This window comes from Lates calcarifer, unplaced genomic scaffold, assembly GCF_001640805.2.
Source record: "Lates calcarifer isolate ASB-BC8 unplaced genomic scaffold, TLL_Latcal_v3 _unitig_271_quiver_1472, whole genome shotgun sequence".
NCBI lineage: Eukaryota > Metazoa > Chordata > Actinopteri > Centropomidae > Lates > Lates calcarifer.
In genome coordinates this window covers 10,775-29,699 of record NW_026116398.1, presented here as the reverse complement: position 1 = coordinate 29,699, position 18,925 = coordinate 10,775, and the positions used below count along the sequence as shown (strand labels likewise).

The 18,925-nt window shown below is 39.1% G+C and overlaps 1 protein-coding gene across 6 annotated transcripts; it reads right to left on the bottom strand.

The window, feature by feature from the left end:
• Positions 1-5,605: 5,605 nt before the first annotated feature.
• Positions 5,606-18,263, bottom strand: LOC108893023 (tumor-associated calcium signal transducer 2). 6 transcript variants are annotated; one of them, XM_051068193.1, is made up of 9 exons: positions 18,095-18,263; positions 16,217-16,318; positions 15,858-16,119; positions 15,685-15,750; positions 15,510-15,576; positions 15,284-15,382; positions 6,298-6,495; positions 6,138-6,182; positions 5,606-6,029 (listed from the first exon to the last, which is right to left on the bottom strand). In XM_051068193.1, exons 1-9 carry the CDS (start codon positions 18,153-18,155, stop codon positions 6,006-6,008), a joined length of 924 nt encoding a protein of 307 aa, XP_050924150.1. In that variant the 5' UTR covers positions 18,156-18,263; the 3' UTR covers positions 5,606-6,005. The 6 variants fall into 6 exon arrangements, with proteins under 6 accessions (XP_050924150.1, XP_050924152.1, XP_050924151.1 ...); XM_051068195.1 differs by lacking the exon at positions 15,284-15,382 and adding an exon at positions 6,609-6,707 and having other exon boundaries at positions 18,095-18,262; XM_051068194.1 differs by lacking the exons at positions 15,284-15,382; positions 15,510-15,576 and adding exons at positions 6,609-6,707; positions 6,835-6,901 and having other exon boundaries at positions 18,095-18,262.
• Positions 18,264-18,925: the final 662 nt, after the last annotated feature.

Here is an 18,925-nt window from a genome sequence, read left to right as displayed (position 1 = left end):
AGAGATATGGACACATACACTAAATCAACTTTTGATATGCTGTGCACAACAGAGGAAAGGAATAGAGACCTCTGCACAGTGCAAGTGTTTCTGATACTTTTCGTCCAGTCAGATCTATAAGCAACAACAAAATACCAGACAATGCAGATCATTTCAATAACCATAAAGTTGAATCAACACCTCACTATATATTTGCTCCATGTGTCTCCACTTCTGTGAACTATCAAGAACAGCAACACTATAATATGTTATGATATAGTACATTGTTTGTATTTCCCCTCATTTATCATACAATAATGTATCATGAAAATTAATGTAATTTGAAAGTGATCTCACTTCCTGTGTCTTTCCTTGTTTTTAGTCTATTACTCCTTCTCCAGAGCAGGGTGTGCGTGTTTGGCTGGCAGTACATGAAGATGGTATCAGTGTTCTGGAACACAACTCTATCGTAAGCATCTCTGATGTCACATTGCCCCCTAACAACAGCCTGGACATGATTCCTTGTGCTCTACTCTCTTCACTCCCTGCCAACGCTAGTGGGAACAGAGATTATATTTGCACAACCTGTGAAGCACAAAAGGGTTTCTTAAGAGTGAAGTGAGAGTAGGGGGGGGGGGGGGGGGTCATTTAAAGTTGCTATATGTGTGTTTTTGCTGATGCTACATAGCCAACATTAGCATTAACAGTTGCCTACTCACCATTGCATTTACACGATTAGAGGTTAGCTCATGCCACGTCTTCATCCTCTCATCCTACAGTGACTATCACACAGTGGTATTACAAGACCAGATGGGCCAGTGCTAGGTGGTTAGCATGCTAACTTCAGGAGAAAAAAATAAGTAGTAGAAATAGAAGTAGAATAAGCATGAATAAGCATTAACAAGTGTGATGCTGAACTCACAATGTTCCTCCTAAACAGCTGTTAATGCCTAAACTTAAAAGCAAAACTTACATGTAGCACCTTTAAGAAGCTAATATGCATTCACTCTGCTATAATCATGACCCTAGAAATAGACATTTCTATTGGTCTATGCAGTCACACAGTTAAGTGATTTGGAGAATCAAATCTCAAAAGCAGATAGGCAGAACTTGTTCATGCAGACTTCAAATGAGGTCATGTATGAAGATGTAGACAAGTATAGATGGGGGTTGTGATATGTTTATGCGACTGTCCAAATTATGTGCATCTGTGTTTCAGAAACCGCTGGTGTCCCATCCCTACAAGAACCTGATGACGTTTGGGGGCTGCAAACAGGACTTAATGCTGGTGGTGGGGACAGAGTATTGGTACCAACACCAGCAAAGACAAACCTACAGAGAAACATCTATTTGCCATGGACGGCCTCCAAGGTTAGTGAGAGATCTAGACCAGTATTAGGTTTTATGTGAATCTTGATGTTTAGGGTGGAGTTCATCACATTATCACAATTCAAACACCCAAGTAGAGGTTACCGATATATTGTGTGTGGTAGGAGTCATTTCATCCACCTCCTACATAATGGTTTTTATACTGTCTCATTCCACTGTTATTGTAGAACTAATGAAAAATGCTGTTCACCCTTATTTTTATGGTGTATTTCTAAGATACCAGCATAGCATGCATGACAAGTAATTATAATGTGGCTAATATTTAACTATCCAATAGAAACACTTTACACCTAGAATCAGATGATCTCTGCAACAAAAGTGATTGCACAACTGACTTCCAGTGACGCCTAATTGCATGAACAAGCTTATAAAAAAATAACCATGGTCTTCTCAGTTTTGGCCTGGGTTATATCTGATGCAGCATGATTCCGCATTGGTAAGGAGCTGCCTGAACAAGTAAGAAACCAGAGGCTTCATAAAGATGGGAGAGAGTACTAAGGCATCAGTAGTCTAATGAACACAAACTGAAACACAGCTGCAGCAGTGATTGGGAGGTACAGGACGAGCCTACTACTGATAACATAAGGTGGCTGTGGCTGGTATTTCAGGGATTCGAGAGTGAGAGGGTTATTACATGTAGTCAACCTCTACAGAGTGTCTAACATTGAGATGAATGTGCAGATACAGGGCTGCATGAGTGCAAAAGGTGTAGGGTAGATGGTATTTATAGACTGCACTATCAATGCAAGTATGTATACCCAAATACTGAATGAGAAGATTATTCCCAGTCTCAAGAAGTTTGGCAGGAGAGGAATTTTCCAACATGACAGTGATCCCAAACAGACAGCAGAAGGAAGTCTAACCTGTGGAACCCAGTAAAGATTTTTCAGTGAATTTAAAGTCAGTAAAATATGGAGACAAACACCGACACCCCCTCTATTTCATCCACAGATCAGGGAAATCACCCTCCTCGTTTCCAGTTACATCAATAGTGCTCATCAGCAGAAGGCCGCTGCCCACCACCTCTCTGCCCCGCTCTGATGGTGGCCCAGCCCGTCAGCCTGAAGAGCAAAGAGCTGAGGAGCAAATCCCCACCGGCGCTGGGACGCCCGAGCAAGGCCCCCACGCTGCTGTGACAATATAACACCCTGATCTCTCTGTGAAATACTCACTTTGTTGAGTTGCCTTTTACCTTATTTACATTTGAAAAACTTATTTTACAGGTGCACTAGGACTGATTCAGATCCTGTACATTTGCCTTACTAGGCCAGATTCATTTCTGGTAAGTGGCATGGTCTGTTTTGACAAATACTATCTCCCTAAACCATGAGTGCTTCATCCAGATGAAGTTGAATTAAGAAAAAAACTTCTCTTCCTCTCCTCTCTGTTTGGTACAACCTGATATAACAGACCAGCTGAGGTGGCAGCAGTTCACTGATATCATCATACAGGATTATTGGGAGTTGATGTCCTTCAGTTATAAGCAGTTAACCTTCTGAGAGGTTACTCTGTGCCTTTCTCAGAGAACACATTATGAGATTTGGGCTTAAACTGGAGCTGTGAGCTTTGTACTAAGGTACAAGGCTGTCTAGGAACAAATAAGGAGCTTTGGTTAACATCCTCCAAGGATATTTTCTGTTTCCCTGATGAATATGTTGCTTTTATGTTCGAACTCCAAAGAGAAAAGTCAACAGCATTTATTGACAGCTAGCTAGTGTTCTGAAATGTCTCATTAATCTGTGCTGTCTGGTACATTTCCTTAGGTAAAGATGCTGTTTGTGGTTAAATTTTGTATTCCCACCTTCAAAAATAACGCAGTAATACTCCGTATAGAAGAGGTAATGATGCTTTATGAAGAAATCATTTAGAGGGTATTTTTGTATTATTTTCTGGGGCACAGTATCTCTGTATCAGGAACATAAACTCTTGCAGTGTTCAGTATTGTTGTATAATGAAGCTTATCCGACAATATGATGAAAGCTGGACGAAATAATGGCAAACCAGCTGCAGCTGAGGAGAACAGCTTTTTTAAAAAAAACCTTAAACTAACTGTGGTGAAAATGTAAGTGCTTTAGGAACATCACAGCAGTTGTGATAGATGTAGATTGGATGAGTTGGTTGTGTTGAGAAAGACTGAACCATATGAGGAAACTAGATTGTGCCCTTTGTGCTTTTAGTTACTGAACAGCCAGGAGAGCTGTGAAACTTTAATCGTGTACAAATACTCCAGGCCTGTGTGTTGGAATGAAAGTCAACGTGTGCATCCACATCATTTGGGGAAGTATCGCAGGGCTGGGGAAAAGAAATGAAGTCTGTGTTTGTGTACAGTGAATCAGAGGAAGATGGTAAGAGGATGTGACAAATGCTGAAAGAAAAGGTTATTGTTTGATTGTGAGTTTGTTACCTGGTGTGACAAAATATGAAGGTATTTTAATGAAGCAGATATAGTGACCCATTTAACTTGAAGATAAACTGGAAAAACAGGACATTTTATGTGTAAGGTACTTTTAAAAAACTTTTTTTCTCTCCCGCTTCTGACTTACATCTGTATACAGCAAGAATTGTCAGGTATTATATTTATTTGTCATATTAAATACATTGTATTTAAATCATCTTTGGAATAAGTAATTATTGTCTAAGCCTAATGCTTGAAGAAACGTAACTAAAACAAAGAAGTTACTGGTTTCTCGACTAGCCACTCCTGTGTTCACCCAGATAATTCGCCCTCTGGGAAATCCAAATTCACAGAAACCATAACATTCACCTCCTACTTCACATTTATTCTACAGAACCGCCCTCCAGCCTCCTCATTGGTGCAGATGTAGCTGACATGTTGATACCTGCAGAAGGTGAATGACAGCAACTGACACACCCTCATTCCTGTAGTCTCTCACAGAGGGGAGGGGGTGGGGGAGATATATGATACCTAACCTGCCTGAGGTAGTTAGAGAAATGCTTTTGTCCCTGTGTCGCCATGGAGATGAAGGAAGGGAGGGCTTACGGGGGTGGGGGTTGGTTGAGGCAAAGTGGAACTAAGACATAATAGACGCGATAAACATTAATACTCTGGTGGCTCATAATGTGCATTAACAACAACAGTAGGAATGGAGAAGAATCAAAGGGAGGAAGTCTGTGTTCGTGTTTACTAATCAAATGACTTTTCTGTCCTTTCAAAATAAAGGTAAATATTAAGTAGGCTGGATTAATTGCCAGTTATTACAATGTGCTGCCTTTTTGTCACTTGAAAAAGAGACTTAACCTTCAGCTCATAAAGGTGAAACAAGGACTGCCACCTGAGGTGCTGCCTTCAGGGAGAGAGCAGCCACACAAAACACTGACCGCTGCGATCATGTTGTGACAGCACTTCAGAGGAATTTTTACTTCGGCAGTTTCACCTGAATTTCTGAACAGTGCAACACCTGTTTCCAGTTTGTTGTGCAACAAATTTCCCACCTCACACTGTGCCTCTCTGATTTCTGCTGCCTTAGCTTTGACTTTTTCACCTGACATGAATAAAGGCTCATGCAGTGTCACTTTAATTCCCTTTAAACTCAAGCCTTTCTCAATATTTGTTATGTACATATGCAGTATGTACATTTTTTTTATGAGTGAGCCAGAACCTGACGGACAGGTTGAACATGATGCCAAACAGTTTCAGATAAAGCAAGAAATGACTAAACCAACTCCCTGTGAACTAGCAGGTGTGAATGTAGTCTCTGCAATCCAGTGTCACCAAAACGCACTCGACCACAGTCTCAGCTGTTTCTGTGTTGTTACTGTCAAGATCTTTCATACAGGTTAAGAAAGACTGGTCTGCAGGTGTCTGCTTAAAAAGCAGCCTATGAAAAGCAGGGATTAATGTTTACTTCAAAAGAAACAATACCAGACAGTGACACACTCAAAACAGTGCTGCCACACCCATTGGACTTGTCCCATGTAAACAAAAGGCTTATTACAATCCACCTTTATCAAAGCAGCCATCTTAGGTCTCTGAGATGAAGAGAGAGTTAAACTTACTGAGGAATCATTTGAGCTCACCAAGTGCTGACTTTACATCAGGTTTGAATATCAGAGAAACTGCACAGCTTGGCAAATAAACACCACAACAAAAAAGGTGCTCACAGTGACTTCCTATAGCTTGTTCCCCTCCCCCATGCTGTAGTTTTCCACTGTGACTAGAGGCACAAAGTCTACTGACAACCCACTGCAACAAAAAGAAACCTACACCACACCCAGGGCCTTTTAAAACATTTTTATTAAAAACAATCCATCAAACACACACACACACACACATTAGTAAGAAAGAATCTGTACAATCTATGACATGGAATTTAAACCATTCAAACAAGTTCTAACATTAAAATGTGGCATGTGCCACTAACCATATTTTAAAAAGCACAGTTCTTTATGGCCAATAGATTGGATGATGTGTTTAGACTTCACACAATTCATAAATAAAATGGCGGTGCCAGCAAAACGAAAATGTCAACAAAGCAAAAGTTGAATGTTCCTTTACAATCTGCATTCCTCAAGTAAAATGATGTATAATGGCACACTCCCACTACAAAAAAAAAAAGTTCATCCAAAAAGGTGATGTACAAGCTGACTCTTCGTAGATTCCCGTTGCCATGAGGACTTCACATGGCCTCCATCTCTCTTTGCTGAATAATAAGAGTGAGCAGATAGTTAACAAACTGTAGTTCTATGGTGCAACAAATAACTTTTTTTCACAGATTCGACACTAAAACAGTAAAGGAAGTTTGTCTCACCTGAGCTTTGTTGTACCGCTGACTCTGTCTCCTTTTGGCAAAGAACTACACACACACACAGAAAAGAAAATTAGTACTCAGTCTGGTAACTCATCACATGATCAGTGACTTCAATCAAAGAGATAATGACATCTGTAGACACACACACACACACACTTACCAGGATCAGTAGGCCGGCAATCACGCCCAGCACCACCACCACGATGACGGCAATGATCCCGCCTGTCAGGTTCTTCATGGTGAAAGTGGGGGCCTTCTCGTCCACATAGTAGACCAGGATGTTCTCCATCTCCAGCTTCTGGCTGCCCACAGTGGGCTCAAACTTGTCCTGGTTCTTGAACAGGGGCAGCACCTTGACCTACAAGAAAAAAAATGATAAGTAATGACAGGGTAAGTTGCCAGGCCTCTCCTTAAGCCTTCTAGAAAACAGAAATATATATTCAGTATATTATACAAACAGCTTCAGCATACATCTTTCTCCATGTAATAGGCCATATTGGTCAGGTCACTCTTGCGTTCTCCCATTGGCTTCTTCACATCCACCACAATGAGGCGGGCATCAGGGTCATACTGCAGAAAGACAGACAGGATGTTTTGTTACTCAGTTAGTGGCATCTTTTTATGATACTGAGTGAAGACTTTGTAGTATTGTGACAAAACTACATGTTTCCCCCCCCCCAGTTGGACACGCACTCACCTGGACTTCCTCCACCATGTCCTTGTTGAAGTTGTCATAACGCTTGTGAATGGCATCCGCAATGGCACTGTATCAGGGCAAGGTATTACAATTAGGAAATATTGACACTTTAATCTAACTATGTGGTTATACTTTCTTAGTTCTTTCATGAATGAGGAATGTTAGATATACTCACGCCTTCAAATTGGGAGCATTCAGTGGAGTTGTCACTGGTTTGTGAGTCAGCTGGATACGGACCCAGCTGGAGAAAAGAAAATGACATCAAGGTAAACATTTCAGTGTTGAACATTTAAATGATTCATCCTAATACCAGCCCTCCACACTGCTGATGAGGATGAAATGACTTACTAGGTCTCCACCAGCTCCTCGCACTTGTGATTCTTGTCTCCCTTGTCAGTTCGACGCACGCCAGCGCTGTTGACACACCAGCACTCCTCTGTGTTGTTGCACTGCTTGGCCTTGAATTTGCCGTCGTTCTCGCACTCTGGGTCGTAGATGCCATCGTTGTCCACAAAGGCAGTTTCAACTGGTTTTCCTCCAATTGTGCGAGTGTCCAGCCCCTTTTTGGCTCTGTACATCTCAGCCTTCATCAGGAAGCACTTGGGGATCACTGAAGGTGAAACATGAAGGTGCTCCATGAGCAGGCAAGAACAAAACAACTGAGCTGCATAAATAAAGTCTATGGACTTGATTACAACAATACTTACACTTGGTGCAGTCCAGTGTTTGTTTCACGTTGTTGTCAACAAGAATGGTACAAGAACATGGGTTTCCATCACAGGTAGCCCACTTCAAGGTTTCACATGTACCTAAGCAGAAAAACAAGGACCAAAACATAATTAACGCAAATAATATCTAAACAAATATTATGTCAGCAATCCCTGACAAGAACACTTACATTAATATTTCAAATATCTAATGGCTCAACTTCAACTTCACTGTAGTGTGTTTGTGTTTAACATTATGTCACATAATAAATTAGGCCAAGGTCTAGAGTGGGATTTAGTTCAAATCCCAATGAAACACCCAGAATGTATCAGAAGCTTAGCGTAACCCCGTTCAACAACGGATTTATTGCACTGTGATACATAACCCTATAAACAGAAAAGGGCAAGGTAGTCAAGCAGGTTTCCTGAACACCTGGGCGTTGGTTTCTCGAAACAACGAAGTCCCCAAAGAGCGGGACAAATCCTCCCAACCCCCACTCACCAACGAAACTAACTGCGTTTGGTATAAAAACGACTTTAAACTCCACCTTTTACAACTCTTGTCGGTAATAAAAGCACTTTGTACGGCTGAACACTGCACTGCAGGTAAGAAAGGTCAGTATTAATTAACTACAGCCAGTAAGAACATAATTAATGTTTCACCTTATTGTTCCTGTTTCGTAATTAAAGCAGTTCGAGTATTAAACAGTACTATTTAAATGAGGTTATCGAAGAGCATGCCAAGCCAAAAACTGCTCTGTAAGACGTTTTCGCCCGATACAGTTGAATAAATCACACTACTTACAGCTTTGAGCTGAGGCTCCCGCCGCAAAAGCAGCGAGGACGAGAGCAATCCAAATTTTCATGATGAAATTCTCAAAAATGAATTCAAGAATAAAGTTTCCTAGTCGGTTTTCTGTGCGTCCGTCGACCACAAAGGTCAAAGATGAAGTGAAGAATACCGCGGAGGCTCACAGACCTTCCTTTTTCTTCCCGCAGGTGTATCCTGGTCAAACCTGTTCAGAGAGAAACTCAAGGAGCGCGCGCACACAAAAGTAAGGACTCAAAACAGCGCGCGCACTACCTAAGTTAAGTAACTATGTAGAGATAATTACTGATTACCGTTTACGTGTTCTTGTCGAACTGATACAGAGCAGCTATGAAGTAAATTTATAAGACGGGTAGTCTCATGACGTCGATGAAGAGACGGGGGAGGGGATGGTAGGACAAAAACGCACCTGTTTTCCGGTATGACCATATTTGGATATCTCCCCTCTCTCTCTCTCTCTCTCTCTCTCTCTCTCTCTCTCTCTCTCGCTCTCTCTCTCATGTTGACATTTTAGTTTTTTAGCTCATCAACAAATCAAAAATGTCCAGAAAAAATGTGTAATATTTTCGGTTAGAAGAAACTAAACAATGAAAAACACACCTCTGTCTTAAAGTAGTTTTATGCATACAGTAGTTTTGTGGTTCACTTCCTACAGACTCTGCCTCTTGGCAGTGATCATAGTGAAACCATGGCTAATTCTATGGGCTACGGTTTATAGTTACCTTTTCCTTAAAAATATTATATGTTCTATTAGTGTAAAATAAAAAGTATTATGGGATTTCAAAGATAGACAGAGATACAGTATACAGATACAGACAATGGACACAAACATACTTTATAAACATGCAAAATAGCAAAAGTAGACTGTACAGAAATAGGAAAGCAAAGCAAATGTACTAGTATATATTATACTGTATAGTTTATAATATACAGTATTAATAATAATGATAGTCTTAGTAGTGGCAATAATAACAACACGTCAGATAGTTTACAGTCACTTATATAATGGTATTCATGGATTCCCAGTATATTATATTGTACCATTGTAATATTCTAATATTTTAGTACTATGTGTATTTATACTTTGTGTAGGTTTCCCCATAGCTTTTTACACATCATATCTACAATGATGTGGTACTTTCAAACCATTAAGCTGTGTCCAAAGTTGTGTGTTCTTGTTCATATTTTATTACATACAGCTAAAATATCCTAAGATGTGCACAAAATAAGTCTAAATATGTATCTAGTTTATTACAAACTAAGAAAAATTGAGATATGATGACATCATCAACTGTCTGAGCAGGTACATAACAGAAACCAGAGGTTGGGAAAACATTTCTCAGGTGTTGTGAGTCATGCTCGACTCCATGACAAAGCTGAGTCACAGCCTCAGCTCTCATAGAGATTATCTGTCTGAGAAATATTCTCACCAACAGTTTCATTAGCCTCAGTCATTAGTAGATGTCATTCAGTAATCAAGTGGATTGATCAAGTGGATCGATCATATTTCCCAAAATCTCAAACTACTCCTTTAAAGACACTGAAGCCTGTCACCAGACATGCCATAAGTCTCCAACACTGTACACTGAGTGGGATAAAAACATCATCACTTATTTGAAATAATTTAACAGAAAGATCTTCATCACTAGACCTCTTTAATTCACAGCATTCTTCATTTGAAGTCAGGTGTAGGAGGTAGAAATCAATGTGATATAAGATAGAGATAATTCAATGTGTGTAAAGTATTTTGTATTTTCAGGCTTTAAGACAAGTTATTAAAACGTTAAGTTCTCTTTATTCAGTGTGGTATTGATTAACAAGCACGGTAAATTATATGAATTATGTATCTTAATTTTTCTCACAGTACTGTACTTCATCTCATGAATCTGCATTACATATGCAAGTCTCAGTCATATGGTTTAAATTTAGAATTTGGCCCACACAATGTAAAAATATGGCTGATGAGATTTTTTTTCATTTTATAAGAATCATTATGTAATTTACCGTCAGTTTATGACGTATGGATGCTAAATGCTGTGCTGTTGGGGTGGGAGGAGTGTTGAGAAGAAATATGGTGGTTTACTGAGACATGTTCATACATGCATTACATTTCTTTATTTCACAAACTGTCAACTCTTAAAGCCAGACATAATTTCCATAAAACAAGGTATAGTGTTTTCCTGTAAATATGGTTTGTGAAACTTAAATGTTAAAAACCACACTCTGAAGGCTACTTTGGCAAACAGGTAGTATTACAAAACCTTTTCTCTGGCTACAGATAGGAAGCTAAGGATAATTACAAGCAGCTCACAAAGGAGTGTGTGTTATTTGCACAGGCACCTCTGAGGGCAGATCTGTCACTTTATGTTACCAGTTACTTCTGAGGGTGTTTGCATCTACATTTGTCTGTAAAGAGGCATACTGATCTTTCATCTCAATTACATGTACTACCAATGTTAGGTGAACATAATAGCAGCATCCTGATCTCTACCTAAGTAAATAATAATAATACTTTGATCCCCCATGCATATTCCACACAATCAGGCCTCTAAACACTGTGTCAATCTTCTTTTGTTCAAATTGTTGATTTGCACCTTCATGTGCTACATAAGTGCATTGGTCGTCCACCACAAACACTCCATCACCATGGGCCTCATCGAAATAATAAAATTGCTGTGTAACTGAAGAGGAATCAATATTATATATTCCAACAATAATCATACCTAAGAACTGTGGAGTCAGATTTTTTTCAATATCAAGCTATTTTTTGTGTAAACAATAGTCAGGCCTACAACACATAGCAAGTTTCTTCCGGCCTTATCTGCTGGACATTCTCAGACAATAAATGAATGGTGTACATTTGACACACCAAAACCCTCACATTCAACAGGATACAACTTAATTACATCATGGAGAGAAAGGCATTATAGATCAAAAGTAACTTATCAGGGGTTTTTGACACTCCACTTGAAGGAGGCAGGATTTGAGGCTTGCACAGTCTTTATCCTTGTGATGATTTGATTCCTGTCTCCAAATGATCTATTCATGGACGCATTGACAGGTTGTGGAAGCGATGTTCCTCGCTTGCCATCCAATTCCTCTGGCCTTATGGCAATGCGATCTGTAGCCTAGTGACCCAGTTGACCACACTTCTGACAAACAGTACAGTACTAAAAAAGAGAAGCTGCTGCCTGTCCCTCGTCCTAGGCTTTTGCCTCTGCCTCCTCCTCTTTCTCTTCCAGATGGAGCATAATAAGCCAGCTGAACCATCTGGAACCTTTCAGCTGTTGCTTTGGATTCCTTCATTTGTTGATTTCTTTCATCCTGAACAACAGTCTCAGCATAGATGCAATATTTTTTGATGATGTTCAGTCTGGGACTTTGCCTTGCCACAGAGTATCTGATAAAAATGGCTCTGACCCCTGGAGAAAGTCCTTCTACTGTGGTCTCAATAAAGTCCCACACAGTATCATCAGTGGTATCGACAGGTTGTTCATTGTCCATATCATTCCCACCTCTGTCTGAGCATTCTGTCATTGGGAATTTAAGATTCAAGATTCAATTTAATTATCATCATATAACAAAATTACAAATGTAATCCCTCTATGTCACTCATAAAGACATTAAATTTGAGTTTGAGTTTGCATCTGGAGGAATGTAAACAACAGCAACACACTGGTGAGTTAAAACTTGACATCTGGTAAACATTGTCCATCCACACTGAGCACCAGGCATTATCATTGCAAATAGAGTCTCAATCCCCTCATTCTGCTGGAATCCATTGGTTTGGCAATGGTCTGTCTGTGCAACAGCTTGATCTGTGATATTGCAACAAAGCTAAGTCTGTGCAAAGATGTGGCCACAACTGTCTTCAATCTCCTGTTGCTGAGTGAGTCTGAGTACCACCACATCCATTCCATCTTCTTGGGATCAGACATTAGCCAGAAGTAGGCTGGGTAGAGGAATAGTCTTTCGGTCCAAACTGACTTATCCTAGCTCTCTACCCTCTCCTAAATCTGGATCAGTCACACTGCATCACATGGTCTGAAGTTCTACTGCAGGTAATAAAAAGTAAAACATGCTTCAGTAATAAAGGTGAAAAAAATAGCAAATAAAAACAAAAATGTAGCAAGATTTGGTACAACAATGTCTTTATTTTGTGATAAAAAATAAATTCTTGTAGTTTGTTAGTCTGGCCAGTAAAGTTACTGGGGTGAATCAAGCTCAGCTTTCTGATCTTTGCAACCAACAGGGAACAGTTTTTCAAAAGTAATCCGCTCAGATTTTGGATAACAGATTGGATCAAATCTTGAAAATGGGTTTTTCAAAAGAAAAAACGGATTACGTAATCGGATTAGATCACGTAATCCAATCTTGGTTTTGATCCAGATCAAACCTTTAGTTTGGGGTTTTTAGAACTTTTTAGTAGGATTGGGATCACTTTGATCCAAAAACTCTAGATTATACTGATCCCATCAGAAGGGTGGATTCAGCATGGATTTCAGGCCCAAAATATGATGAAACTTCAAAATTGTATCAAATAATACTATATTTGGATCATGCAGTATGGCCTACAAGATATCCTATTTATTCAAAAGGTTTTAATTTGATTTGTTCATCCATCAGGCTACAGTGATTATGTAGGCTATAACATATTCAGCCTTTCAGTATAGGCCTACAGCAAAGTAGAAAGAGTTTGGCCTCATAAAATAATCCCCCAAACAGCTGTCAATATTGACCACAAATAATATATTTAATTCTGTCATTAATTAATGTGTATTCATCACAATCAAAGATATTTTTGTTTTGTTTTTAGATTATTTTTTTACCGATGCATGCAATGATAAAAGAGAATAACAAAGCAATGTCAATGGCATCACTGGTGGCAAAACAAATCCAAATCAGAAATAGTGTCTAACTATTGTGTCCCTTATTGCACATCCTGTTTGCTTCATCAAACAAAGATGATGATTACAAGGCACTTCTGCAAAAAGAGACTGAAAGGGCAGAAGTACAAATTTGTCTGGCAGCGGAACAACTGACTCTCACCAAACTACAGCAAACCAAGGCCGGACCTAAGATCCGCCTCCTAAAGGCCAAGCTCAGACAAGCTGGTCTCTCCACATCAGATGACTCTGAAATTATTGTTGAGTATTTGACATTAAACCTTTTTATTGAATTCAATACATCTATATTTGAAACTTGTTCTAAATATCCTCAATGTACAGTGTTTGTGAGTAATGTTTTATTTATTTGTTGTAGGTCTCAGATGAGCGGACTGCTGGAAGAGGGTGTTTTTTTTGTGTGTGTGTGTGTTTTTGTTTCAAATAAAAATAAACTTGTACTGACCCCACACTGGCTATTCTGCTTGTTGCTCTTTACATATCTATAGTTCTACATTGTGATTTCCTATCCTGTTAGAGCGCTGGTTATCCAGATTTGGTGATCTTGAAAAGTTTCTGTCCGGATCAGATTGATCCAATCCGATGTTGCTTTGAAAAACCGGCTCAAAAGTAAAATGGATTATGTGATCATGGATGGCAAAAAAAAAAAAAAAAGGATTACCAAATCCAGATCAATTTTATCCAGATTAAACCTTTTGAAAAACCGGGCCCAGGACATAAGGGGAGGCTACACCATATTGGACTGTACTGACCAACCCTGCAGATGGAGTTTGAGTTTCTACCTTCAGGTAAAGGGTACAGAGTCCCAACTCATAGGACTCAAAGACTCTTTTGTTTTCACTAAAATTTGTGGGCTGAATTTGCACAAATGCTGGTACTGAGCAGTTTTTTGTCTTCACATGTAGTGATTTCATATTGCACTATATTGTTGTGTTCTGACAGCTATGTTGTCTTTTATGTTGTATTTATGATGGAATATTTAACACTTGGCTGCAACCAAATTTTCCCTATAGTGGGATAATACTTGGACATTGGTTCAGAGGAGTCCAGTTGTTCAAAATGCATAGTATGGATTAATATTAGGTTGAGAGAATGATGACAAAACATTTATATCAATGCATAAAGGACTTACAGGAACTCTGGGATAACTTCCATTTATTTTGAGATTAATTGAAAAATGAGTTCTCTGGGTAGTGAGTCAGGATAACAGATTTATCTGAGTTACCCTAACTGTTACAATTCATTGTTCCAGTAGGATGGAAGTAGGCTGTGGAAACACAAAATACAGTAAGGAAGATACCATACACTGCAGTTAGGTCAAATCAAGACTTTACTTCCTAATTCAAGAACAGAGGTGGATGACATGTCAGATATCTTTTGAAGAATTAAACAAAGACAATAACATTTTATTGCAGAAAGTGTTCATGGAGTTAAACTGGCATTGAATAAACAAAATTAAAGATAATAAAAAAGAAAGACTTTGAGAGACTTTATTCCTACTTTAAAATGAGATAAACATGTTTTAAAAATAAAGAAAATATTATGCATATTGCAAAACTTTATCTGGAGTTAATCAATTGAAATATTGGACCTCTAAACATTTTCTAAAAAAAAATGAGTTGACAAGATAATCAGTTTCAGTATGTCTTAAGCTCTTTTGTCTCACTCTTGTTCTTTTCAGTTGCTGACCTGAAGGATTGTGAAGCAGCAGGCAGCAAGTACCAATGTGAGTGAGAGTGTCTGAGGGTCAAAAACACCCCCAGAGGCCCTATCTGTGGTGAAAGTGGGGGCCTTCTCATCCACATAGTAGACCAGGATGTTCTCCATCTCCAGCTTCTGGCTGCCCACAGTGGGCTCAAACTTGTCCTGGTTCTTGAACAGGGGCAGCATCTTGACCTACAAGAAAAAAAATGATAAGTAATGACAGGGTAAGTTGCCAGGCCTCTCCTTAAGCCTTCTAGAAAACAGAAATATATATTCAGTATATTATACAAACAGCTTCAGCATACATCTTTCTCCATGTAATAGGCCATATTGGTCAGGTCACTCTTGCGTTCTCCCATTGGCTTCTTCACATCCACCACAATGAGGCGGGCATCAGGGTCATACTGCAGAAAGACAGACAGGATGTTTTGTTACTCAGTTAGTGGCGTCTTTTTATGATACTGAGTGAAGACTTTGTAGTATTGTGACAAAACTACATGTTTCCCCCCCCCCAGTTGGACACGCACTCACCTGGACTTCCTCCACCATGTCCTTGTTGAAGTTGTCATAACGCTTGTGAATGGCATCCGCAATGGCACTGTATCAGGGCAAGGTATTACAATTAGGAAATATTGACACTTTAATCTAACTATGTGGTTATACTTTCTTAGTTCTTTCATGAATGAGGAATGTTAGATATACTCACGCCTTCAAATTGGGAGCATTCAGTGGAGTTGTCAGTGGTTTGTGAGTCAGCTGGATACGGACCCAGCTGGAGAAAAGAAAATGACATCAAGGTAAACATTTCAGTGTTGAACATTTAAATGATTCATCCTAATACCAGCCCTCCACACTGCTGATGAGGATGAAATGACTTACTAGGTCTCCACCAGCTCCTCGCACTTGTGATTCTTGTCTCCCTTGTCAGTTCGACGCACGCCAGCGCTGTTGACACACCAGCACTCCTCTGTGTTGTTGCACTGCTTGGCCTTGAATTTGCCGTCGTTCTCGCACTCTGGGTCGTAGATGCCATCGTTGTCCACAAAGGCAGTTTCAACTGGTTTTCCTCCAATTGCGCGAGTGTGCAGGCCCTTTTTGGCTCTGTACATCTCAGCCTTCATCAGGAAGCACTTGGGGATCACTGAAGGTGAAATATGAAGGTGCTCCATGAGCAGGCAAGAACAAAACAACTGAGCTGCATAAATAAAGTCTATGGACTTGATTACAACAATACTTACGCTTGGTGCAGTCCAGTGTTTGTTTCACGTTGTTGTCAACAAGAATGGTACAAGAACATGGGTTTCCATCACAGGTAGCCCACTTCATGGTTTCACATGAACCTAAACAGAAAAACAAGGACCAAAACATAATTAACACAAATAATATCAACACAAATATTATGTCAGCAATCCCTGACAAGAACACTTACATTAATATTTCATATATCTAATGGCTCAACTTCAACTTCACTGTACTGTGCTTGTGTTTAACATTATGTGACATTATTGGCCTACAGAACAAATTTGTTCAAGTTAAAAAGAAACACCCAGAATGTATCAGAGGCTTAGTGTAACCCCGTTCTTTAAGCAATTTATTATACTGTGATACGTAACCCTATAAACAGAAAAGGGCGAGTACAGGAGATAGACTAGACTTTTCACCTCTTGGACAAATTAGTTGCAGTCATGGAATACATTTTTACTGCTATGCTCATGATACCCAGCTATATGTGGCCATAAAGGCTGATGACTCTCTGACTTGCTGGTCATTGGCCAGTACAAAATAGACAAGCATTTGATCAAGTAACAATAATTTTTTGACAACCGTGTGATTTCTCAAAGTAACACAGCCAATAATCTGGGTGTCACATTTGACCCTGCTCTCTCCTTCAATCAGCATATTAAAGATGTCAGGACACCTTTTTTCACCTACACGTCATAGGTAAGATTCAGTGTTCCCTTTCCATGGCAGATGATGAACTTCTAATTCACACATTTATCTCATCAAGACTTGATTATTGTAACATTCTGTTTTTGGGCTGTAGAGTCTATATTGGCTGACATATGATAAAACAGCATCAGCTACCGCATTGACTAGGCTACTCTGTCAAGAAAACTGTGTTTTGTTGTCACTTATGTGTTTATCTCCTCTTTTCCTGTTTCACATGTGTGTGAGTGAGTAGCTCATCCACACACACGGAATGGAGGAGGACAGGAGACATTATGTTAAACACAAGAAAAGCTCCCACAAGCGTTATTAAGTGTCTTTAAAATCATCAATGGACAGACGTTACCCCAAATGTCTGAAAGTCATTTTAAACGTATGCACTTTGACAGCAGTGGCTCTGCTGCTGATAACAGGAAAGCTAGAGTCCTCTCCTGCAAGTTTTTTTTTTTAATTATCATTGATTATTGAATAACCATGTCAACCCACCCCCACACATTCACCACAGAGGAAACACTGTATATTTAGATGTTGTATTTAGTAGTTAATCTGTAAAACTATAAGCAATGGCAGACACTGGTACTGTTAATGTGCTACTGTAAAAACATGATGGTGCAACATGGACTCTGTGGAAGAGGAACCTCTCCTATGCAGATATAAACTGCTCATAGAAGCGAACAAAAATGCAACGATGATTAGTTTTACGTGATTACACACTTAAAGAAAACATATTTTTGTATATTATATTCTACTATTATATTTCTGCTAATAGATCCCCACCTTTAATGTTACGGCCTACACATGGGGCTGCATTGTCGAGTCTGTTATTTCCAGAACTGCATCAATTCCAAAGAAATATAAGTTTGTGAAACAAGGCAAGCAATGCATCAGACTCTAAATAATGAAATCAGTGAAGACTCATTTTGACTTAGGAGCTCTGAATATCTGCTGTCCCCAAACCAAAACATTTGGTAACTATAATTAGATCAAATCAACTTTTGTATACAAAGTTATCTTTGTATAATATATCCATATCCATATCCATATAACTACTATAATCAAATATAAATAATTCACAATTTCTTCTTTCTTTCTCTAGCCACCAACATCACCAACATGTCACTACTTGTAACATGAAAAAAATGTTACTGGATAACAAGAAAGACTCTTACACATTTGAGCTGAGGCTCCCACTGCAAAAGCAGTGAGAATAATGGCAATCCAAGTTTTCATAATGAAATGAATGAATCCAAAATGAACTGATGAATATTCCTTGTTGGCTCTCTGTCAGTCCATTCCATGCAAAGTTGAAAGACGCTGTGAGAAATCGCAGTTGCACACACTTCCTTTTTCTTCTTTCTTTTCTTGTCAAATTACTTCCTCCTTTATGCTTCAAAGTAAAATGGTCCTATTTATTTATTTATTTATTTTACTGACTGAGACATTTTCATACATGCTTTGCATTTTTATATTTAAAATGTCTAACTCAGACCAGTAAAACAAACCACTGAGTTTTCGAGAAAAATACAGTTTTGTCTCAAATGTTAAAAACTGTGTTACCACACTTTGAAGGCTGCTTTAGTACGCAGGTTATATTACGAAACATCTTCTCTAGTAGCCAAATTTCTATGATAGCTGTGTAACATATAGTGGTTTATACTTCCATTATACACTGCTAACGGAGCAGAAGAGAAACTGTGCTGGTTACAGCCGCAGACTTTTAAGCAATAGAAACCCCAGACCATACGCCTTATGACTTAAAGTCAAGTGTAACTTAAGTCAACAATTGTACCAGCCCAGGTGATCAGATAAATAAATTCTAACAACAGTCCATAAAAACAGAACCACTTTTCCTGTCTGCAGACAGAGCTCTGAAACCTGCTCTGTATCTGTGGCTGCCTTATCTGTGCAGTAGCTGCTGCCAAGGATTTATTACTCTGTGTGTCATGCTGTATACTAAGCCCACCAGGTGACTGCTTGATATATGATATAATATATAATGA